At 32.8% G+C, this 24,729-nt stretch overlaps 2 protein-coding genes across 2 annotated transcripts; both read left to right on the forward strand.

Moving 5' to 3' along the window:
- Nucleotides 1–7,157: 7,157 nt before the first annotated feature.
- LOC116113573 (myb-related protein 308-like) lies at nucleotides 7,158–8,351 on the forward strand. The gene is made up of 2 exons (XM_031399720.1): nucleotides 7,158–7,287; nucleotides 7,522–8,351. The coding sequence occupies exons 1-2, from the start codon at nucleotides 7,158–7,160 to the stop codon at nucleotides 8,349–8,351; spliced, it is 960 nt and encodes a 319-aa protein (XP_031255580.1).
- A 14,958-nt stretch (nucleotides 8,352–23,309) lies between these two features.
- LOC116113574 (zinc finger BED domain-containing protein RICESLEEPER 2-like) lies at nucleotides 23,310–24,185 on the forward strand. Its single transcript, XM_031399721.1, has one exon. The coding sequence runs from the start codon at nucleotides 23,310–23,312 to the stop codon at nucleotides 24,183–24,185; it is 876 nt and encodes a 291-aa protein (XP_031255581.1).
- Nucleotides 24,186–24,729: the final 544 nt, after the last annotated feature.

The following is a 24,729-nucleotide window of genomic DNA, read 5'->3' on the forward strand; positions in this document are numbered from 1 at the left end:
TTGTAAGTTTGTAACACTTATTCAAAATGTACTGTAATTGTAATAACTTCACTAAAGACACGAAGTATGTGTGATTGACCATATAATTATCAGAAGCTACATTGTTGATCGTGGAAATGGGTTTGTCTAATTATGTAAATGACACTGTGCTCGAAATATTATACGGAAGTTTGTTTCCATTTCCATTTAAAGGCCTTTGAGTCTTTGACATGCAGCCGCAGCAGGTACAGTACTACAGTGTTCAATTTATGGGGAAGAAGGTTCTCTCTTCTTCAATGAATACAATCAAATAATTCAATTACAACTTCTCTGAAATGGATGGCATGTAGAAGGACAACACTTGAGATGATTTGAAATTCGTGAGATTCTTTGTTGTTGTCGTCCTTGAGGGAGAGGATGAACATGTTAAAGCAATTTTGAATTACGTAAAGTGATCAACATTGATTCACTTAGTAGATTTGGACCACAACCNCTGATGTCTAATCTAAAATTATTAAGCAATAAAACAAGTTTAGTGATATTAATTCTAAACACAGGTCTTTTCTACAAACTTCTTTCTTTTTATATTAAATTTTGTATACTCAATTATATTATATTGGTCGTTTTGAAGCGTAAACTTTGATTATTCACTTGAATACTTCATCTAGCCAGGTAGCTGGTATTTTCTAATATTAATTTCAAATAATTTTGAAAATATTTTAGAAAAAACCGTTTTGATTTATTTGGCCTAGCTTTGCAAGCCAAAAGCAAATTGTGGTATTGATTAATTTCATTCCTTATGCAAATGATATGATTCAATGTTTGTATATGTTTGAAATCGCTTTTGTTTTCAAAGATTGTTCAATTAATCTTTCAAGAAATTATGCAACATTGGGTTATGAAGGTGTGAAGATGTATATTGTAATGAACATATGACATTATCCGATTGTATATTAGTTAATATTGTAATTTGAATTATTACAGTTATTCTTTCTTATAGATATCTCGATTTTTAAAAATTTGGACCGATAATTCTATCAATAGTTTTATATGAAAAGACCTTTTTAAAAAAAAAAAAAAAAAAAAAAAAAAAAAAAAAAAAAAAAAAAAAAAAAAAAAAAAAAAAAAAAAACCTCTTATATTAGAAAACTAATAAAAAATTTACCTTTCAGTGTACTATCCAACATTGTTCAATTTTCATATTTTCGTCATTCTTTATTATTATCAGAATTGAGAGGACAAGAAAGGCAATTGAAGAGAGTCAGAGTATACCCAAAAAATGTATGTCAAAATTGAGAAGACAAGAGAGACAATTGAATCGAATTGTCTGTATTGAGTTGTTGTGAATTGAAAGTGTATATATTACCTCATTTATACAAAAATTCAATAACTATGTAAAGAAATATAATATTATCATAATTGTGTAATCTCACTAAATGAGGCAACACAATATCAACATTTCATTTTTGCATGTCAATTATAAATATTATTGTTAACAATTTTATACAAAAATACAAAATTCTCATTCTTAAAAAGGAATTTTGATTGAAATTTTATGCTTTAATACAAAACTATCATTAATAATTTGGGTCTAGATAATGTATATATTGAGAAATTTGACTAATGCTTTATGTTTTAATAATACAGGGTTTAGATTTAAAAAAAAAAAATGAGGACAGTAACACTTTCTTGAACGATAGCAAATGATATTTTTGCTTAAAAATTTTATAATCCATTGTGTATAAATTATAAAACCCAGCTGGACTAAAACACAGAAGTCATAGAGAATTTAATTAATAAAAATTTATTGATTCATGAACCGACAATTGAAACCATGCAAATCTGAAGTGACAATTAGATTACTCAAAACAAAACTTAATTAGCAAGATTTAACGCTTAATTAATTAATAATAATGATTAGACATTGACCATTTTCCCGAAAGCATTATATAAATAATGTTGTTTATATTCTGAAGAAACATGCACCGGCAGTAGTATTTGGTTCTCATACAGCCACGTGATCCGTACTGTTAAGTTAAGTAATTAAATTAATGAAGGCATGTAAAAGAAGAAAACTATATACTGTATTAGTACATCATTAACAACCACCACCTATGATTAATCAAATAAATTAGGGATATCATTAAGATATCGGTAATTTACAACATGGAATGTAAAACTTGTAACAACTTCAACATCTTACAAATATTATTGTAAGATGAGAACATCACAAATAGGATTATATTAACAATTTATGAATGTAGACTACAAAGTAACCGTTAACTATTGTCGGTAAACGATGTTTACTTGAGATTGAATATATTAATTTATTAGGACCATACTTATATAACGTTGGATTCATCTCATTAGACTGAAATAATATTTTACAATTCAAATCCAATAATATTATATACGACTTTTATAAAATTATATCAGGATGTTCTGGTTAGAGAATTATTATGTCAGTTATTCTCTAGTCAACACATTCTGATATTAATTTTATCAAGTTTATATTTATATATATTTAGGTTTATCTTATTGGACTGAAATAATATTTTAAAACTCAGATCCAGTATACACGAATGGTTTTAACGAAATTATACTATGACGTTGTGACTAGGAAATTACCATCTTTTAATCTTTCGTCAATACATCATAATATCAATTGATGTCTTGTTTTGTTTTTTTAGAAAAATTCACGATAAATATTGCTAACATAAGGGCTACGTTATGAGGTGAAATTTAAACCAATTTTCATGTATAAAGAATCTAAAAGCTTTTATGTTTTAGAGTATTTCTCACAATAAAAAAAGATTGTGTCCGAAATTTTTAAAAATTAAAGATATTTACTAGAGAGAATGACCAATAGGGCTGTTAGGTCTCCCTTTTAAATTTTATATATAAATATATCAAATTTCATCTCTTAAAATCCATTTCTGACATTTTAACTTCTTTTATTAATTGTTGAACTTACCCTTTTAAATGCTAGCTCAAATGCAATTTCTTTGTTCCAACACTAAAAATTTCTATATATATTTTGTTGAAGATGAACAAAAAGTTACTGAGACAGATAGAAGGGATATAGGATAAAGATGAGAAAAGACATTGAAACTTTGAAAGACGACAAGTGGGGATAATCAAGTTTGTTTGGCTTTTTAAGAATAAACAATTAAATAACTTAAAAGAAAAAGATGATCATGGAGGCTGTGGCTGTCGGTAACAATACTTTATAGAGAAAAACCTAGAATGGGACGGTGGTCCATCAAGCTTAATGATGCTTAACCCATCTTTATCACACAATTAGCTAGGGTTTGAAGAAGAAGAAGAAGAAGAATGAATGAATGAACAAAAAGCTTTAGGTTTAGCTTTAACTTTTCTTCATGAATTTTGGTTATGGAAATCGGAAAATCATCATCATTGACTTGCCAAGGACATTTTTTCAGCACCCAGCACTCCTGCCGATTTTATATTTGTGTCAATGGTCTCTCCCTTCGAGGAAAAAAACAAGTCTCTTGTTTTGATCTACATAAAAAGACTGTTTTGAAAGTTGATAAAAAAGAATTCGACTCATCAATGCTATGCGGACAAATTCAATTCACCAACTCATTCAATAATTAGTTTGATACGGGAATCTTAATATTTCTAATTAGGTGATTTTGCGGATTCTACATATGATCAAATGGCAATAACTTCTTAAGGTTATACAGTTTACAATGAGGGTCATGCTTAGATACCAATAGATGCAAATTCATAAAACTTTATGAAAACTTGGTTAGTTGTTTGGTTCGAAAAATGTATTTCTAATATTTACTTACCGAAAAAAAAAAAAAAAAGCTTTAAATAAACTTAAAAAGAGTTTGTGGGAGAAGTTCAAAGTCTATTTAAAACCCTTTTCAAATTTTTTTTAGGTTACATTGCATTTCAAAAGCGCGTATAAAATTTAAAATAAGCTACTTTACGGCTTATAGGAGAAGCTCAAATTTTTCACAAAAGCTCTACTCGTATTAAAAGTCATTTTTAGTAAATTAATATTAGTTCTTTTACATTTTCCTAATCAAACAACGTCTATCAAAATTTTCACAAACCTCTACTCATATAAGCTTTACTCTAATTAGTACTTCTTCCATAAACTGACCGTAAAACTAGCTTGTAAGGGGAGGGTATCAAAAAGTTAATAAACCACCACCCACATACTTAGCCATTTGTAAGATCCTAACATAGTCTTTAACATGAAATATTTGGTTGAAATATTATCTTGTACTTATTAATTGTTGTCAACCAACGTTGGTTGGATTTTATAAAATATTGATGTCTTCAGCTTAAGCTTTTCATATGTGTTTTTATATAGAGAATGAATAAAAATAATTAATATTACACATATAAACTTTATACACACAAAATTAATGAAAGAATAACATAAACTTGAAACTATATAACTAATTAACTAAAATTCATACCCATATATAAGAGGTTTTTTTTTTTCTCTTTTGGTGTTAAATAATATACAATCAAATGGGCCAGAGATAAGATCTAGCTCATTATTTGCAAGATTCAGGTTCTAAATCTAATAATTAATTATTTATAAAATTAAATAAATGTTAGAGATTTTGTATGTACAAGATTAGTAAATATATTATATATACAACAAGTATATAATTATCATATCTTAAAGAGTAGGTAACTGTTTACTTACGTAACAATTCTTCCTTTTTGTATAGTTAATGTAATATTATGGTATCTCAAACTAATAATAAATAATCTCTAAAATCATGAGCTTGTATTTCTTATAATTTAATTCTATAGCACACAAGTAATCCCACTTGTAATAATAAAAAATAAGAAATTTTATGCCTCTTATGTAAAGAGTATTTAATACATTTTCGTGTAGATGATTTACTACTATTTTCAACCAAAAAATAAAAAATAAAAATAGCCTTTCCAAAAGTAAACTAGCTCTACCCAGAGATTCGCTACAAACAAAGATTTAATAAATCTATATAAAAATTAAAAAAAAAAAAGCCTTTCCAAAAATAAACTAGCTCTACCCAGAGATTCGCTACAAACAAAGATTTAACAAAATCTATGTTATTGAAAAAAAAAAAAAAAAACCATATTTGTTATGATATTCATATATATTTTTTAAATAGATAAAAAATTAGACCGATGTAAATAATTCATTTTTCAGATGTCTTTTAATAAGGTTCAGATTTTAAAATAATATGAATGTAAGAGATACGTAGTCTTACATTAAATTGATATAAATCTCTTTTACGGACGTTTGTATGACATAAAAAAATATTTTTATTATTATACCATTAACTTGATATCCCATTATAATTTTAAACTTTTCTAATCTATTCTTTGGATTATAAAAAGGATATTTATAAACTAATCATCTCATGTGTCCTCTTTTAACTATTGGTTTAGTAATATTATGGGATTAACCTTGAATTTAAAAGAAAGATTAGCCAATCAATTACTCTCTTATCTGAGCAAATTAATTATAGAAAAGAATAGTAATAAAAGTCTGCCTTGGCGGCAAGTGAAACAACGGTATTGATATGATAACCTCCTAGAAGCAAAAAAAGATGGATTACTATTAAAGGCTTGATAAAAAGATTTTACTTTGTCTTCATTGTAATGATTTGATGGAGGGGAAAACCAAAATTGACATTAAGTAAAAGATTCACGAACGATCAATCGACAATTAAGTTTCTTTAGAAGTTTTATATCACGGCTTTGTTGATTAACTTTTCCACGTGATTTCCTCTCAAAAATGAATAAATATTCAATGAAAAGTATTGTTTATAACAGAAAAACTAGGAAAAGCCAAGGGCTAAAATCATGAAAGTAGACATATCCCAATCATAACAATCTTCGTTGACACCAAGAAAATTGACTTCCTCAAGCAACGGTTGAGTGAAGAAAGGGTATGCCCCTCTCTTGCTACAAACTTTAATTAATTTATAATATAAAGTTTTATTATATTTGTAACTCTATATGACTTCAACATATGATATTTATAATCAATTTTATTTATATTATTAAGTCTAGAAGAAGGAGAAGGAGGGAGAGAGAGAGAAAGAGAGAGGGAGCTTTTTTAATTAATTACACGTTGAATTTTGATGCAAGAAATGATGTGGGTTATCTTTGAATCATTACGTCGCTTCTCCAAAATGGCCATATTATCATTCATCCTCCACCAGCAATCATATCTCTTTTCCTTGTTTAGTAATCTTATTATATAATTTTAATTTTTTAAGTAATTACTATGGTCATATCCTTGATCTACGTACCTCTCATATACAATTTCTCATAAAAAATTGGCCCCTGCTATATATAGTAAGCTGGGTATTGACTCCATGCATGGGGTAAATTATGTAGTTAATTTGATAAATAATATAAACACCAATTTCAAGTGGAATATAGACAAGACAAGTTTAACTAGATCTAATTAAATAATTAATTAACAATAAGCTCAAGTATGTAAAAGATATGGTTTAAGTAGTTTAATTATTTAATGTTACTTGTTTAAGTATGCTTGTAATTTTATAATATGAAAGTGTGCAAATCGTGGTAGACACCAAAATCATCTTCAAATCTTTGTTAAAATATTAACAATTAGTGTGTTAATTACTCATAATTAGAGTGAAGAATATTCATACTTGATCTACTTAGGACCTTATTATAAGTTTTAATTAAGAAAATTAATTATTAAAGTAGTTTCACCACCATATTGGTTAAGCTCTTGTTGCTTCTTAAAGGTTATACAATAGTTTTTGTATTATATACTAATCAATATTGACTTAATTTTAATTAATTAGTCAATATTAAACAAAACAACAACAACAACAACAAAAAAAAAGCAACAACCGAGTTTGAAAACAATGGCTGAATTGGGAGCTACCAAAAAAAACACTCAATGAAACCAATGGTTCTTTCATGAGTACACCCTAAGACAAAAAAAAAATTTCAAGCATTTTTCTTCTTCTTCTCTCTATCTCTCTCTACATTTCCCTATCATACATGTATAATGCAGACAAATTAAAAGATGTTTATATTTCCAAATTTGGAGGAATTTATACATCTATATAAACAAGTACCTAGCGCACTAAACGGTGAGCTTTATTTGATAATATCACTGATCATCATCGAGCTAGAGGTTAAGGAACATTAAAATGGTGCATCACTGCTGCAGCAAACAGAAAGTAAAGAGAGGCCTGTGGTCTCCTGAAGAAGATGAGAAGCTTATCAAATATATCACCACCCATGGCCATGGCTCTTGGAGTTCTATTCCCAAGCTCGCAGGTAAAAATTCTTATCAAACATATATAGATAAGTTTATTAGCATCGCCACTCGTGGTAGATTTGCTACGACAAGGGAGCCTCGAGCTCTCTCAGGCGTTGGCATGGGACTCTTGTGACGCAGGTTTTCATTGTAGCTGCGAAATTGTTGCGTCAGAGTAGGCCAGAATTCCTGTAGTGTTAAGTTCTTGGTTTCTTAATTTGGTTATTTTAATTTTTGTTATGAATAATTTGTAGGGTTACAGAGATGCGGGAAGAGTTGCAGATTGAGATGGATAAACTACTTGAGACCAGATCTGAAAAGGGGTTCATTTACTGAGCAAGAAGAGAGAACTATCATCGATGTTCATAGAATTCTTGGCAACAGATGGGCGCAAATAGCGAAGCATTTGCCTGGAAGAACTGACAACGAGGTCAAGAATTTTTGGAACTCATGCATTAAAAAGAAACTTCTTGCTCAAGGGATTGATCCCAACACTCACAATCTCCTCTCTCCTTCTCAATTTTTTCATAACAATACTTCCAACAATATTGTAGCATGCAACAACAACAACAAGAAGAAGCAGCTTCTTCCTCCAATGTTCCTCCTAAATTCACAAATGAAAGATAATAATAATCCTTCCGTGGAGGCCATGAACTTGAAATCACCATTTCTCGTTGATAATAACATTTTCCCCAATTCTTTATCATTGCATGAAATCTCAAACCTACCAAATATAATGACTACCTCTCATGAGTTCCAAAACCTTAATATGTTTTGGACAATGGAAGGCCAAAATCATCCCCAAAATGTCCCTGCTGTGTCTTCTTCTCCATTAAATCCAAGTGGGTTCGACCTCATTGATGAGAATTGCATTTGGAATAATGAAACAACAATGGAGATTCAGCCTCAGCCTCAGAATGTGATCAACGAAGTTGAAATTGAGAAACATAATGGGCAAAACAACAACATGAGCACATCATTTGAGAGATCTGATTTTGATTTTGAGTTTGTGGAGTCAACAGTAATGCCTTGTGGAATGTATAGTAACCTTAGTGTCATAGACCAATTTGCATGGGATTGTTAATTAATTAATTAGGGCTTTAATATTTTTTTTTTTCAAATTTTTTGAGGCTTTATTGTCCGTACGTGGCCATCTTGAAACCCTAGATATCAAATCTTGTTAATTATAATAAACAGTTGTGTATGTCTTCTTTGTGTTTTTCTCTTTCTTGTTTGATTGGTTTCTTTTTAATTAATTACTTTCGTTACTTTAATGGCGGAGAAAGTAAAACACAAAAAGCACTTTAAATTGTTGGGTTTTCAGGATAAATAGCGACATTTGAAAGGGTTCTTTAGAGAAGGGTCAAACTTTCAATATCACTTTTATGAAACTCTTCAAATTAATAAAGGCGACAAAATAAAATTAATCTATTTGCTTTCCCCTAGGGTTGTTGACCCATTGTTAGGGGCAGGTTGATTACGGTATAAATTGTAAATTTTATGTACATTTTAGTGTGAGTTCGATTGTCCGACATTGATGTGATACCCCATAATTTTTGTTAATTTCATTAAGAAGTTTTCTTTGTAAATTAGGGGGCAAAGTGTAAGAAATTGAAACTTTGAACGAGGTCACAACCGAAAAGATGGAGGACTAAATTGAAAATTTTCAATTAGTATAAAAGAGTTAGTTAGAGTTCTTTCATTTTGGGCCAAAAAAAAAAAAAATTTCAGCAGAAGAGGAAGAAAAAGGAGAAGAGAGGAAGAGAAGGGGGAGAAAATAAGGAAAATCCCACCCCCACCCCCACCCCCCCCCCCCCCCCAAAAAAAAAAAAAACAATTTGTCCAAGGTAAGTGTAGTTCATGCATGCATTCCATCCTAAACTTCAACATTTTCTATTTTTCTACCTTAAATATTAAAGAGTAACTAATGGTGGGTTGATTTGGGGACAATAGGTGAAGAGGAGCAAGGATCCAAGTACCCAAGCTAAGGAGGAACAATTGGTGAGTGGAATATTATAAATATTGCATCAAAATCATATTTTGGAAAAATCATTTTGTGTATTGATCATGGATGCATTATATGTGTGACATTGGTGTAGTTGAATAGAAAATCCAACCATTTTAAAAGGGTTGGTTTGTTTGTGTGAGTTGTGGAGGAGTTGAGAGTTGTAGCGAGAGAGTTGGATTTATGGGTTGAATTGTGGGATCATGGAGATCCCGAAATGGGGTGTTTTGTGTGTATTGTATGTTTAGGATGATTTATTGCATGCACATGGGTGTGTTGTAGTGTAATTAAGGCGTGGAAAATTGAGAAGAAGAGAAAAGGGTGAGAGAAAACGCGGCTGGGTGGAGAGGAAACCCAGATTTGAAAAAAATCGGGTTCTCGCCACGACAAGGTAGCTTCTAGAATGTTCTAGGAGCCTTTGAGAGAACTTCGCTGCGGCGAAGAATTTCCTAGCTGTGGCGAAGCATTTAGGGGTAATTTGTAACTTTTGAAACCTGTCATATAGATAGGGGGTAAACTGTAAAGATTTAAAAGTTAGAGGTCAAAAAATGGCTAATAAATATGGGGAGTAAATGGATATTTTACTTGATGCATATTTTTCAACATCACGAACACTGCATCCGCTTTCACACGTGGGTTTTAATTATACATTACCTGGTTATATCTATTTGTGTGTGCGTGTGTGTGTGTGTGTATATATATATATATGATTGCGTTGGATGAATTGGATCGGAGACCACCTTTTGGTAGTACCCATCCCCTCCAGACTTCAGCTAGCGATATTATCTAACCTCATGCATGCATAGAGATAGCCCATACTATTGAACGATGACAAGCTTAGACCATCCTATCGGGACAGGACGGGTGCCTGACGAGCTCTAGGCAGTTTAGCACCCTAAGGATAGACCGTGAGTGGAACTTTGATATTGACGCCTTGAGGATAGACTGTGCGCGAGATTTTGTGATGGGATGCCATATCATGACACTCCGAGGATAGACAATAGGTTGAGTATGGCTATTCCAGGATGATTTCGGCCATCCCGATGATAGACCGTGGATGGTTCCACCCCGAGGATAGACTGTGGGTGGCCTAGTGGATTGTCTGTATTAGGGACTTATACATTAGAGTTGTGGTCCAGGTCCCCTGGGTACTAGTATGGTAGTGGTGAGTATGAGTATATATATGGATTGGTAGTTGTGTGACATTCATCAAGCTTTTACATGAAATATATTTTCCCTTACCAGTATTTTCTTTATAAATATATTAACCACTCACTAGGCTTTCTAGCTCATTGTTTTATGATTTCATCAATACCACCCCCACCCCCCCAACCAGCAGGTTAACTACAACGTTCATGCGGAGCTATTTGTACGCTCTAGGTTGGCCTACAGATGTGTGTTCTACCTCATGATGTGTGTTCATTTAGTGTACTCTGATACTCTATTTTGTAACTGACTTTTTGTCTTTACATTTCCAAAGACTATTTGTACATATATGGATAACTGTTTTCCTTAACTTATGTTATAATAAACGAATTTTATAAATGACTTTGTGATTTATTCACCTTCCTCTCGAGTTCTTGGGTCCCTCAGAGCTCCCGGATCCAATGGGACAAGGATTACACGGGAGGGGGCGTGACAATTGATGTATAAGTCTTAAATTTAAATTATATATACATGTGTTGTGGAATCGAACATTTGTTTGATGGTTGTCTCTTTGTCCTACTTTAATTAATGACATTAATTGGATTATCCGTTTCAACATCAAAATAGACATATCTTACCAAAAAAATGAAAGTGCTTTTGCTTGAGTGTGCACGGTTTTACCTACGTATAAAAAAGGTAGTACCCAACCCATAAAGAGTCAATTGCAAAATGAGTTTTATCTCTTTGTTATACTTATTTACATTTATGTGAGTTTTATTGTTCGTTGTTGTGAGAGTCTTAAATTTAAATGGTATAAATGAGTCTTGGGTAGAACACTTGTTCGATATTTGTCTCTTTTTTATATTACTTCAATTACCCACATAAGGTAGTCAATTCCAAAAGTCATGTTGAGGAGAGGAGATATATCCTTGTATTAAAAAATAAAAAAAACGTCATTTGCTTGTGTATGGGTAATTTCACTTACATTAACATAAGCATTACTACTTAACGCATGAAGGGACAAAGTCGAGAGTGAGTAAAAACCCAATTACAACCATTTACATCAAAGTTGGGTCGAGTCATAGTTTACATAACGATCAATTAATTTATATGAATTTAAAAATTTTCAAACTTTTTAATATAATTATTTAATTACATTAATAATTGACTAAAAATTTTTTACATAATTATTTAAGGGATGAAGTGAGGTTTTATGATATGGAGGTTGAATTTGTTAGTTCAATTTATAATTTTGGGAAATTTTTGGTTTTTTTATATTCTTTTATTTAAAAAAAAAAAAGAATAATACTAAACATATAATATAAAGAAATCTTTTTGTGAATATGATAAGTTTAACTTTTTTCAATCACACTGTATAAAAATATTTATACGATTTCTTTGTACGTTTAACATTATTATTAAAAAAATAATTAAAAAAAATCCTTCAAACTTGGTTACTTGCAATTTTAACATTAGAAGCTGATCACATCTACACTTAATAAACAATTGGGCCTTACAAGTAACTATTTTGGCCCAACCCAAAGGATACAACCTTACATTCTCATGGATTGACCCAAGATAATCATAATTTCGGGGGCCTATAACAATTAACCCAAATCCTGAAACCTATACCAATTTAAATTAAAAACCCATTCTTTTATAACTCAAATTCCAAAAAGAGCAATAATATTTATACCAAAATTTATCCCAAATTTCACATCTCAAATGTTTTGTCATTATATATGGTATTGATATATCATTTAATGCATTGACACTTTATTTATATGTCATTGTTACACATGGTAACACAAAATATGAAATTTGAAATATATTTTGAGATGAGTAATATAATTAATCCAAAAAAAAAAAAAAAAATTGTTCTTTTGTGTTATTTTTCCAAGACTACTAATATATTAGAAGTCTTAAACTATATTTGCATTATATAGAAATTACAATTGATTTAAAAAAAAAAAAATGTAAAACTATTAGGTGTTTTATTTCTATCAACACTTGATAGAGGAGTAAATTGTTATTTGAGAAACTTGAAAGGGAAAATTATTATTTAAGAAAACCTTAGATGAGTGTTTAGTTTATGAAGATTCTGAAAATTGTGAGCTCCGCATTTCCAGTTATTGTTTGCAAATAATTAGGTCGGCATTCAGGTATTCAAACCATAGACAGGTTCTTGATTTTAAAGTTTCATTGAGAGGTTGAGCTGTTTACTTGAAGTGGTACTGATTAAGTTTGAAACTTTAGATGAGTATTGAAGGGTATATGAAGATTTTGAGAATCCAGAGAAGGGTTCCTGTCTATTTTTGCAAGTTAGGATTTTCATGTAATTAGGTCAAATCTGGAGCTGATTACATGTGTATAGCTGAAGTGGGTAATAAACATGGAATTCCTTTTTGTGATAAAGTTTCAACTTCAGATGTTATATGAATATTATGAGAAGTCAGATAAGGATTCCGTCTTTTTTTCGAAGTTAGGCTTTGCATGTGTGATCATATGTCGTCGCCAGTTTAGAAAGAACTTTTAAGTGTTGATTAGATATGCTTTTACTCTTTGGTATTTGTCTAACTTAGTATCAAAAGCTGGATTTATCCGGCAAACTGATCCTTTCATCTCCAACAACTGCATCTTGTCCGTCCACGAGGTTGAAACCTGTATGATTTCTATGAATTCTTCTATTACAATGTTCATTGGCTTTACAAAAAAGCCCTTAAATTCTACAACACTTTCAGCTATCCAATATAGTATTCCTTTCGGAACAATTGGGGAAAAATTCTTCATTATTCGCTGTAGAAGATGAAGTTTTGACTGCCTCTATAATCGATTTTCCAAACCCCTGAATTCGTTTTCCACACTCAACGAATAAATATAGCAATGAGTAAGTACATTAAGTTCACCGCAAGTCGCAAACACCATTACCTTATATTTCTCGCTTAATGCATCATAAACCACTAATAGTTTATGTAATAGGTCTAATCTTGCATATATTGTTTTGAGCTCCATTAAGTTTTTTTAGCCCAAGAGAAATCTACTTATTTGACAAGATGGTAGATCCACATTCGTTAGAAACATGGGATGTGATAGACAGAGATTTAATCGTTCTATGCGAGGAAGTAACTTCTTTCGACGACTAATGACATCATAAACATACAGCCTGGTTGGATAAGAGTAATGTTGAAGTAGTGTTAAACTATTAAAACATGCCTGGGAAAGTAAAGTGTTTTTTTCGAAGGACAAAGAGGCTAATTTGATTACTCTTTGCCCTTCCTCACTCAATTTGTATGTATAGTATTCATACTCAGGACCCCGCCTTATGGGTACTAACCATCATAATTTTTGACATCCACTGTTGAAGATGGGGCTCTGCAAAACTGGAGTTCGAAATCATATCACACCAGCGCTTGCACAGACTTTTAAATCTCACCAAAGATTTTGTAGGAAGCCTTATGAATATATATATTAAATAACTTGAGGCAGATAAAACTCTTTTCTTCTTTTTGTAAGAATTTGAGGTTGATTTTCTTCCATATTCCTGGAATTTGTATCTGTTGAAAGAAAAATAAAATGCAAGCACATTACAAGAATAGGAGACTTCTTGTTGAAAACCCTAAAAATGTTGAACAATCCAAAGAAATAAGAAAACGAGGAGGCTAGGGTTTCATTGATACTGCATAATGCAATCAGATACAAAAGAATGATTTAACCTAAATACAAAGAGACTATAAATAAGCTAAACAAAGGAAATAATAAAAAGACTATCCTACCTTTAATAAACAAGAAAACAAAATAACCCTATATTTCTTAACATCTCCCCTCAAACTCACGATGCAGCGGCTACAAGCATCGAGAGTTTGCTAACTAGAAAACGAAAACTGGAAATAGAATTCGACTTTGTAAAGAAATTTTCAATCTGCAAAGAAGAAGAAACAAAGGGCAAGGTAATGGTTCCATGCTTGAGATGATGACGAGTAAGGTGACAATCGATCTCAATGTGCTTAGTTCATTCATGAAAAACCGAGTTGTGAGCAATCTGAATAGAACTCTGGTTGTCACAATACATAGGAGTGGGATGAGAAAGAGAAACTCCCATATCTGCAAGTAACCAATGTAACCAAACAATCTCTTTGGTAGTAGATGCCATAGCATGATATTCTGCTTCGGTTGAAGATTGAGAAACAATAGATTGTTTCTTGCTCTTCCAAGAAATAAGAGAATCACCCAAAAATATACAGAAACCAGTAACAGACTTGTGATCTGTGGGATCACTGTCATGATTAGCATCAAAGTATGTACGCAGCTTCAAGAAAGAGGTGGATGGAAGTAAAAGTCTCTGAAAGACTGTACCCCGAAGATACTGCAAAATACGAAGAACAGCTACCCAATGAACTGCAGTAGGAGAAGCAACAAACTGACTAACAACATGAACAACATATGCAATATCTGGATGAGTAAGAGTGAGATATACCAAGCTCCCAACAATAGTACGGTATAAAGTAGGATCTAGCAAAGGTAAACCATCATAAGAAGAATACTTTGCGTTAACCTCAATCGGAGTATCTACAGTCTTATTATCAGTAAGTCTAGCCCACTTAAGAATATCTGCAACATATTTCGATTGAGAAAGAAGATAACCTCTAGGTGAGTAGGCTACCTCAATACCGAAGAAATATCGTAGAGAACCCAAATCCTTCATTTCAAACTATTTAGCTAACTTTGTCTTCAAAACTGAAATACCATCAATATCATCAACAATAATAATAATGTCATCAACATATAAAGACAGAATGATACGACCTGCATCAGTGCACTTAACAAAAAGAGCAGAATCATGACTACTAGAAGCAAATCCAAGGGAAGAGATCACAACAGAAAATTTCTCAAACCAAGCACAAGGTACTTGTTGAAGACCATATAACGCTTTCTTGAGCTTGCAAACATACCCAAAATCATGTGAAACACCAGGAGGGGGTGCCATATAAACTTCTTCTTGAAGATCTCCATTCAAGAAGGCATTTTTAATATCAAGTTGAGAGATATGCCACTGACGAACCGAAGCTACTGCAATAAGAGTATGAATAGTAGTCATTTTTGCAACAGGAGCAAATATCTCCTCATAATCCATACCATACTGTTGAGAGTACCCTTTTGCAACCAACCTAGCTTTGTATCGCTCAATAGATCCATCAGAATTAGTCTTCATCTTATACACTTAATGACAACCAACAATACTCTTACTAGGAGGTAAAGGAACCAAATCCCAAGTACCTGTCTTATGCAAAGTAGAAAGTTCTTCATCTATAGCTTGCTGCCAAAGAGGATCAAGAATTGCCTCTTTGTAGGAAGATGGCTTAGAGAGACAATGAATAGAAGCTAAAAAGGAAGTAAAATATGAAGAATAACAAGAATAAGCAAAATCTGGTAACTTTGTGACTTACGAATGCGTATAGATTGACGTAGAGGTGGATCCACAATCTTAGATGAAGCCTGAGGGACCATAGGAGAAGAGGGAGCTTCAGGTGTGCTGGAGAGTAAAGTGTCAGTACCTGCAAAATGATTAGTACGAATTGGTCGAGCATAATGTAAAGGTAACGGGGTAAGAACATGAGAAGGGGTATTTGAAGTACTAGGAACCTGAGATGCCAAACTATCAGAATCCTCAGAAAAAGGATCAATACGAATAAGATCAGATCTAGTCAAGTTATGAGTAGTGGATGGAATAGAAAAGAAAGGTATATGCTCAAGAAAAACAACATGACGAGACATATAAAATTTCTGAGTAATTGGATCAAAACAACAATACCCTTTTTTACCTTTACCATAACCAAGAAAGACACAAATAGCAGATCGAGAGGATAACTTGCTGTGTTCTACATGAGGATGAAGAACGAAACAAGTACAACCAAAAACTCTAAAGAAAGAATAATCAGGGGCATACCTATACAACTTTTCGAAAGGAGAAAAACCTGAAATATGAGAAGATGGAATTGTATTAATCAAACCTACAGCAGTAAGAACAGCTTCACCCCAAAACACACTAGGAATAAAAGTAGACAACAAGAGAGAATGAGCAATTTCAACAATATGCCTATGTTTTCTTTCAGCAACACCAATTTCCTCAGGAGTATCTGTACATGAAGTTTGGTGAACTGTTCCATCTAAGGCAAACAACTCACAAAATTTATTAGAAGTGTATTCCCCACCCAAATCACACATAAAACATTTGATAATAGCAGAATGTTGAGTTTTGACAAAAGCTCGAAAGGCTGTATATATCTCAAAGAATTCAGAACGATGTTTCATTAAATAAACCCAACAATAACTAGTATGATCATCAATAAAAGAAACATAATATCGAGACCCTCCTTTTGTGGCAATAGGAGAAGGTCCACATACATCAGAATGAATCAAATCAAATGGAGAAGAAGAAACAGAAATACTTTGATTAAAATGTGAAGCTGAAAATTTTGCCAGTTTACAGCCACTACAATCAGAAATATCACAAGTTTGTAAATTTCCTAAAACCCTTGTGGAGGCCAAAAATCTCAAACGAGAAGACGAAACATGACCTAAAGGAGAATGCCATAAATAAAAACTAGAAGAAGAATGACTCAAATGAAAAGAAGACAAATCAACACTAGTAGTAGCAACATCAACACTAGTAGCGGCAGCAACTGACACTTTTAACTCATCCAAAATATATAGTCCCCCCTTCCTACGGCCTATCCCAATCAGCTTCTGAGACTGCAGATCCTGCACATAACAAGAAGAAGAGGAAAAGGTGATTAAATTACCAGAATCACATAACTGACCAAAGAAGCAAGATTTAATGTGAGTTTCGGAATATGATAAACATTAGGGAGAGACAAGTGAGGTGTGACAACTGAACCAACACCTGCTAAAGGCATAAGAGTGCCATCAATGGTCATGACAAGAATAGAAGACGAAGGAGACACAAAAGCAAAAGATGAAGAATCTGGAGACATGTGATGTGAAGCACCAGAATCCAAGACCCATACAGAATGTGATATACCTGAAGAACTATGAGGGAATTGACCTACGGAAGAAGAAGTAGACATAGCTTGTGGCTGTAAGGAGAGAAACTTCTGAAATTGTTCAGCCAGAGTACTAGGATCAGTGAAAGGACCTGATGAAACTACTGCTGTAGTATTAGACTGTGGTGGTTTGTAACCTTGAGGTGGTCTATGAGCATTAGATTGTGACTGGTTGCCAGGCTTTCAAGCTTGAGATTGCTGCTGCGATTGATTCTGCTATCTCAACTTAGGACACTAAGCCTTCCAATGACCTTTCTACTTACAGAAACTGCACTCGTCGAAGGCAACCCTTGTGTAAGACTTATTTTAATTATTAAAGAGTGGCTTAGAAGGTACTGCTAACATAGAAGGAGTAAAGTAGAAAAAATTCCCTTTTTCAGAATAAGACTTAAGACGTGTTTCTTCAGCCAAAAACTCACTGACAATTGAGTCAACAGAAGGAAGTGGAGAACGATGCGAAATTGAACCTTTAAGTCCTTCAAAATCCATGCGAAGTGCCATTAAAAACTGTACCAACCGTTGCTGCTCTCTACGAGCAATATAAGCACCACATGCCTTTAATTCTACAGATTCTGTAAGAGCCAAGAGCTCGTATATCATTCTGCAATTGATACTGCTTTGCAAAATTTGATTGAGTAAATAACATTTGCAGATGATCCCAAACCTCCTTTGTTGTCTCATACTTCGCCAACTGTGTACCTATGTAATGCTCAACAGAATTGTTAATCCAAGTAATAATTTTTGCATTGTTTGCTTCCCAGGCGTTTATCAAAGCAGCATAACCCTCATCAGTATTCCTCGGTTTCATAGAAGTTCCACTAACATATCCCCACATCTTTTTACCCTTAAGAAAATTTCTCATCACATAACTCCAATACGAATAATTCTTTCCATCTAACCTCACACTCACAGACTGAAGCGAATTGTCTCTTTCAATAGCCATAATAAAAAAGCAAGGAAAACCAGAATGCAAAAGAAAGGAAAACGAAATACCAGATTGCAGAAACTGAACGAATACCCTTTCAAAATTGTACGGTCACTCCAAAAAGAAACTAAATGGAGTTGAATCCACGTAAGCTGTGTTTAAGATTAAGCCTCGTCCCGTGAAACTTAGCTCTGATACCATGTTAAACAATCCAAAGAAATAAGAAAAAGAGGAGGCTAGGGTTTCATTGATACTGCATAATGTAATCAAATACAAAAGAATGATTTAACCTAAATACAAAGAGACTATATATAGGCTAAACAAAGGAAATAATGAAAAGACTATTCTACCCTTAATAAACAATAAAACAAAATAACCCTATATTTCTTAACAAAAAAAACTCTATATTAAATTTGCTAAATATAATCACGATTTATATACTTAAAAATATGATTAGAAGCAAAACTAAGTTATTAATTAGGCACAAATCAATCACAGGGAATCTAAAATAAAGAGTATTATGAAATTAAAATCATATAAATTTTCTCCACATTACATGTATACAAATTCAAACAATAAGAATATTGTATATATAAAAAGATGGGCACAAAAACAATAGAGTGTGCACAGAATCTTACCTTAAAATCACAAGGACGAACATAAAAGCCATCAGAAAAGTGAAGTTGAATTATTGTGAAGCAGTCACTGTATTTGTAATATTGAGGATTAGGAGATTTTTATTCAACCTTAAATTTTCTACTATACGGCTCTTAATAATGAGCAATAAAACCTAATTTTTTTATTCATCATTCTCTATCAATACCTTATAACTTACCCTTTAATAAAGTCTTCAAACTCCAGTTAATTTTTGTAACACCTCTTCTAAATTTGTAGGAATTTTGGGTTTATTTTATCCCTAACAAAATGGGACTCAGGCCTACTAACGTAACTTGAATTAATTAGTTAAAAATAGGTTTGGATTTAGTGTAATTGACTGACTCATTCAGGTCATTAGTGGGTCAACCAATTCATAACCCATTTTATAGCAGACCGTGCTCACGTTAAGTCTTTAAATTGTTTGACCCATTTGACTAGCTTAACTTTTTTAATTAAATATGTATTAATAATTTTAGTAATAAAGTATTAAAAGGGTATAATAATAAATAAGTTGTTTAATTTTGAATATTTTATTTTCTTCAAATTCATTAAAAGTAATATTGCCTTTTTACTTCATAAATCATAAAACTTATCTAAAAGAAATTAACTATAAAAAAAAATAATAATAATAGTAATGGTTGATGCAAGATATATACCAACCAGAGTGATCTGATTGATCTTGGTGAAATTGGAATGGGGGTGTGCGTGATTAATGATAACCAGCAATTGTATAAAAGTAAATGTAGTAATGTAAATGAAACAAAAGGTTTTTAAAGTGGTTCGGCAAGTTATGATCTTGAGCCTACGTTCACTGTTTTTCTTATTTGCTTTGAGAACTTACAAGAATGTAGTATCATTCCTAGAACAAATTGCTAACCCATTTTCTATCGATGGAAGAGGTTTATACACAAGTTTTATACAAAGGAAAGAGCAAAATTAAAAGAAATACAAACAAGATTGGAATGCAACTCCGATATTCTCGCGATTGATTGCTAAGATTGCGCCATTATTGTTGTCAGTTTGATCCCTTCAGAAATATCTGGGATCTAAGTTCATCTATGATCTACTTGAACAACTGTCGAGATTGGTTGTAACTAGCTTATGCTGGGACAAGATATATCTCAATGAGCTTATGCTGGGTCGGACAATCGTTTGAGACAAACTGATTCTAAGTCGGACTATAACCTCACAGAATTCTGACTTCTCCGAACTTGATGGAAAAATCACACACAACAATAATAATAATACACTTTACGTGCAAGTTGCACACATAGCCTACAAGAACCAAAACAAATAAAAAGGAAAGAAAACTTTCAATATAGCTAGACCTGGCAAAACGGGTCTAGACCCCGCAGGTCGACCCGTACCCGGGTAAAAAATATAGGGTCTAATGTATTGGACCCATTTTTCTGGACCCGTACCCGGCCCGGCTCGTATTATCAATGGGTTATACGGATAAACCTGCGGTTGCCCGCGGGTACCTGTTTATTGTTAAAAAAAAAAAAAAGAGAGAAAAAAGGGATTTGAAAATGAAATCCCTAAATTTGTGAATCACTTCGACTCTAACTCTCATCTCCTTCTCATCCCAGATTCCCAGTTCCCACCGTTGCCATCTCTCGTCTCCTCTCCTCTCTCTCACCGTCACAACTCACCATCTCCTTAGTTCTCTCTCTCACTGCGCCATCTCCTCTCTCTCACAGTCGCCTCACCACTCGCCATCTCCTATCTTTCACCGTCGCAACTCTCCTCTCTCACTGTCTCCCATTGTCACTGTCGCCATCAACATCTCCTCTCTCACACCTCCACCATTGCAGATCGGTGAGTTTTTACTGTTTACCAAAGATTGTATTTTGAGTCCATCACACCTCCACCATCACACACTCACTCTGTCATACTCACTCATTCTCGATTTGTCTTCAGGATAAGAGCTTCATGGAGATTATCCAAAGAGTGAAGAGTGAAGAACCCTCCTAGCAGGCTCCTGCTTCTATTTTGCTCCTCCAAGTTAAGGCTGCCGGTATCTCTTGTTGGTAAAGTCTATGGACTAATTGTTCAAGTTTCCAATTTACTTATGATTTCTTACTGTAAATCATGTTTTAGGGCTTTGTTTTTGCGCAGATTTATTTAGAGACTTTTTGTGAAGTCAAAAATCCCTTGTTTTTTTTTCTGTGTTCTTGGCTCTTGCTAATTAGTTTAAATTGCTAATTAGTTTTTTTTTTTGTGTTCTTGCTAATTATTTGGGCTTAAGTTTCAACGGAATTTAAGGACTTCTCATTTTTCTTTATTCATCTTAATTGGGAGTTGGTTTTGGGCTAGCTTTGTATAGGTTGTTTTCACTCAGGGAAGCGAACATTAGTCAGTGTCTTGAATAGATTTGTTCATCTCATCATTTTTTTGATATCTTTGTGGATCTCTAGTCCTCGGATTTACCTACCCCAATCTCTTCTTAATTTATATTTTTATTGTTTCTGATAAAAAATAAAAGAAAGAAAAAAAGTCACTCCCTGGTTATTGTGAATGATGGGGCAATATATGTATAGATGTGGTTTGGTTACAACCCTTTATTTATATAACCCAAAATTTAGTAAATAATTCTAGTTATTGATTAGCAATTTACCATCTAGTTAGGCTGGTCATTTTGTAATGAATTCCATCACCTATATATTGTTTTGCACAACTTGTATGTAAAGATAACATCACCTTTTGTTCTTATCAAAGTTCAATTTCTTTTGGATTATGGATGATAAAGACTATTTGCTACTTAAGCTGAATTCGAATGACTAAGGCCAAGTTTGATCTATCTTTCAAAAGTAATTTGATTGGAGATCCGAGACCAATACTCTAAATAAATTTTATCTATTGCTTTCTCTGTCAGGAATTGGGTGTCCTTAATATTGAATACATGGTAGAAACTCATAAGACATCTGAAAGACTCTCTCAAATGCAAGAGATCTCATATTGAAGTGGTTGTCCATAATATTGAATACATTAAAGGAACTCATAAACATTTAAAAGACTTACTCAAATGCAAGAGATCTCATATTTCTTTGATCAGTCTTGTCCTTGTTCCGTTACATGTTGTAGAAGTCATTCAGCAAATTTGGCCTAATCTCTTGTGTACATTTCAAAGCACAATAATTTTTTGTGGTGCAATGCTTCTCTTTATAGCAGCTTTATTCATTCTTAATAGATTTTTCTCTAATGATAAGTACAATTTGATGTTTTTGTTTAAGCTGATCTATATCTAAAGATTACCAGCTTATACACCCATCAAAATTGCACAACAGGTCAACATCCAAGTGGTATAATTTTTCTATATTTTGGATTTTTCTCTTGTCCATAGACACAGACTTTACGAATCATGTTAAATTATTAAATCTTATATTATATCATACATCACTAATATATATATATATTTTTTTTTTTTTTTTTTTGGTAGTCTCAAGCATTGACATGGCGGATTTTAAAACTATAGATACAGATATGGTTAACGTGAGAGCAAGTGACGATACTTCTAGGGTAATGCCACCTCTTTCTAATTTTAGTATTCCTGCAACTAGTTCTAGAAATAAACGTAAAACATCAGAAGTTTAGAATTACTTTGAGACATATGTTGATAAAAATAAGAATGAGAAGGCTAGGTGTAAGGAATGCTATAAAACTTATGCATATGATAGTGCCACACATGGGACTAAAAATTTGAAGCGTCATATGGGAGATTGTCCAAAACGTGGCAACCATGATGTAGAACAATTATTGATTGATCATAATCATAGAATGCAAAGTAGAAAGATTTGTCAAAAGGCTTATCGTGAATACATGGCCTTATCAATTATTCAACATAATTATCCATATTCATATGTGGAGAATAAAGGAACTATAAGAGTCTTTTCGTATGTGTGTAAGGAGCTTAAGCATTTTTCTAGGAACACCGCTAAGGTGGATTGCTTAAAAATATATGAAAGGATGAAGCAAAAAACTAAGCTTGAACTAGGGAGGCTTACTAGTACAATATGCTTAACTTCTGATGTTTGGACTTCTAGTACAACTGCGGGATATATTTCTTTGATAGCTCATTATATAGATGAGGATTGGGAGTTACAAAGTAAAATACTGAACTTTTGCCATATTCCTCCTCCACACTCAAGGGTTGTTTTGGCAGATAATATTATGAATTTCTTGCAAGAGTGGGGAATTGAAAAGAAAGTTTTCTCAATTACTTTGGATAATGCAAGTAGTAATGATAGGATGGAGGATATCTTGAGGAACCAGCTTTGTGTGCAGAATGTTTTGTTATGTAGGGGTGAATTTTTCCATGTGCAATGTTCTGCACATATCTTGAATCTTATTGTTCAAGAAAGGTTAAAAGCTACTAGTGTTGCTTTAAATAAGATTCGAGATAGTGTGAAATATATTAAGGCAACTGAGGCTAGAAGAATCAAGTTTGGAGAACTTGTTGTACAAATGGGAGTGAAAAGTTCAATGGGGTTGAGATTGGATGTTTCCACTAGATATAATTCGACATTTTTAATGCTTGAAACAGCGTTAATATATCGTCATGTGTTTGTGGCTTTATCAATAATAGATCTCAGTTATAAATTTTGTCCATCAGATGACGAATGGGATAGGGGGCTGAGGATATGCAAGTTCTTGGAACCATTTTATGATATTACGACTTTATTCTCGGGTTCCAAATATCCTACAGCAAACTTGTACCTGAAATATGTGTGGGAAATTCAATTGCGTTTAATTGAAAAGAGGACGAGTAACGGAATTGAAAAGAGGATGAGTGAGGATGAAGTTGTTAGGAGCATAGCAGAACAAATGATGCCAAAATTTGCAAAATATTGGGATTCTTATAGTCTTGTGTTGATGATTGCAACTATTCTTGACTCATGTCCCAAGTTTCAATTTGTGGAGTATGCTTTCAAGAAAGTTTATGATTTAACTACTGTCATACGAAAGTTGGAGGTTGTTAAGAATAACTTGCAAAAGCTTTTTCAAGCTTACGAGGCTCAATATTCCAAAGAAGTTCATGTCTTACCTTTAGTTGTTTCTCCTGCGAGTGGTCCTACTCTTGGTAAGCGTATAGATAATTCTTCTGTAAGTTACTATACTTTTTAGTTTTTATATTTTTATGATAAATAAAGTATTGTTTATTGTTTAATTTTAACTTTTGACACTTAACTATTTAAATGATGCAAGATTTTGACAACTACAAAAGTGATTTTATTTCCACTAAGAAATCTGAATTAGATCTTTATTTGGAAGAGATGAAGTTTGATCGCGTCACCATACAGTTGAAGTTGGAGTGGAAGTTTCTTTCCTTCTACCTGGAAGTGTTTTTGAATTGGAGGATTCATCCGTAGTAGCAGTCCCAGTAGTTGAATTCCCACCAGTCTTCATACCAGTTGGCAAAAGCTAGCCAGCAGCAGTACTTATTCAATTCAAACTAGTCTCCGTGCCCCTCTTTCTAGTAACATGTATAACTCTAACTAGTGTGATTGATTGTGCTTATTGCTTATCCCTCTTTCTTTCCCTTAAGTAGGGGGTTAGCCCGCCCGCCTACCAATAAAAGAGGCTGAGAGTAAGCGTAAGCTCACCCGTAAGCTCTTCGAGCTTCCCTTCATTCGCTTCGTGGGAGCCGCACAACACATAGCTGGAAGTC

The sequence above is a fragment of the Pistacia vera genome, unplaced genomic scaffold (assembly GCF_008641045.1).
Source record: "Pistacia vera cultivar Batoury unplaced genomic scaffold, PisVer_v2 Contig685, whole genome shotgun sequence".
Lineage (NCBI taxonomy): Eukaryota > Viridiplantae > Streptophyta > Magnoliopsida > Sapindales > Anacardiaceae > Pistacia > Pistacia vera.

What these genes read in the sequence shown, in the direction of transcription:
- LOC116113573 (XM_031399720.1), top strand. Translation starts at nt 7,158, where the DNA reads ATGGTGCATCACTGCTGCAGCAAACAGAAAGTAAAGAGAGGCCTGTGG. An exon ending in TTCTATTCCCAAGCTCGCAG is followed by an intron (nt 7,288 to 7,521) that starts GTAAAAATTCTT and finishes AATAATTTGTAG; the next exon opens with GGTTACAGAGATGCGGGAAG.
- LOC116113574 (XM_031399721.1), top strand. Translation starts at nt 23,310, where the DNA reads ATGGAGGATATCTTGAGGAACCAGCTTTGTGTGCAGAATGTTTTGTTA.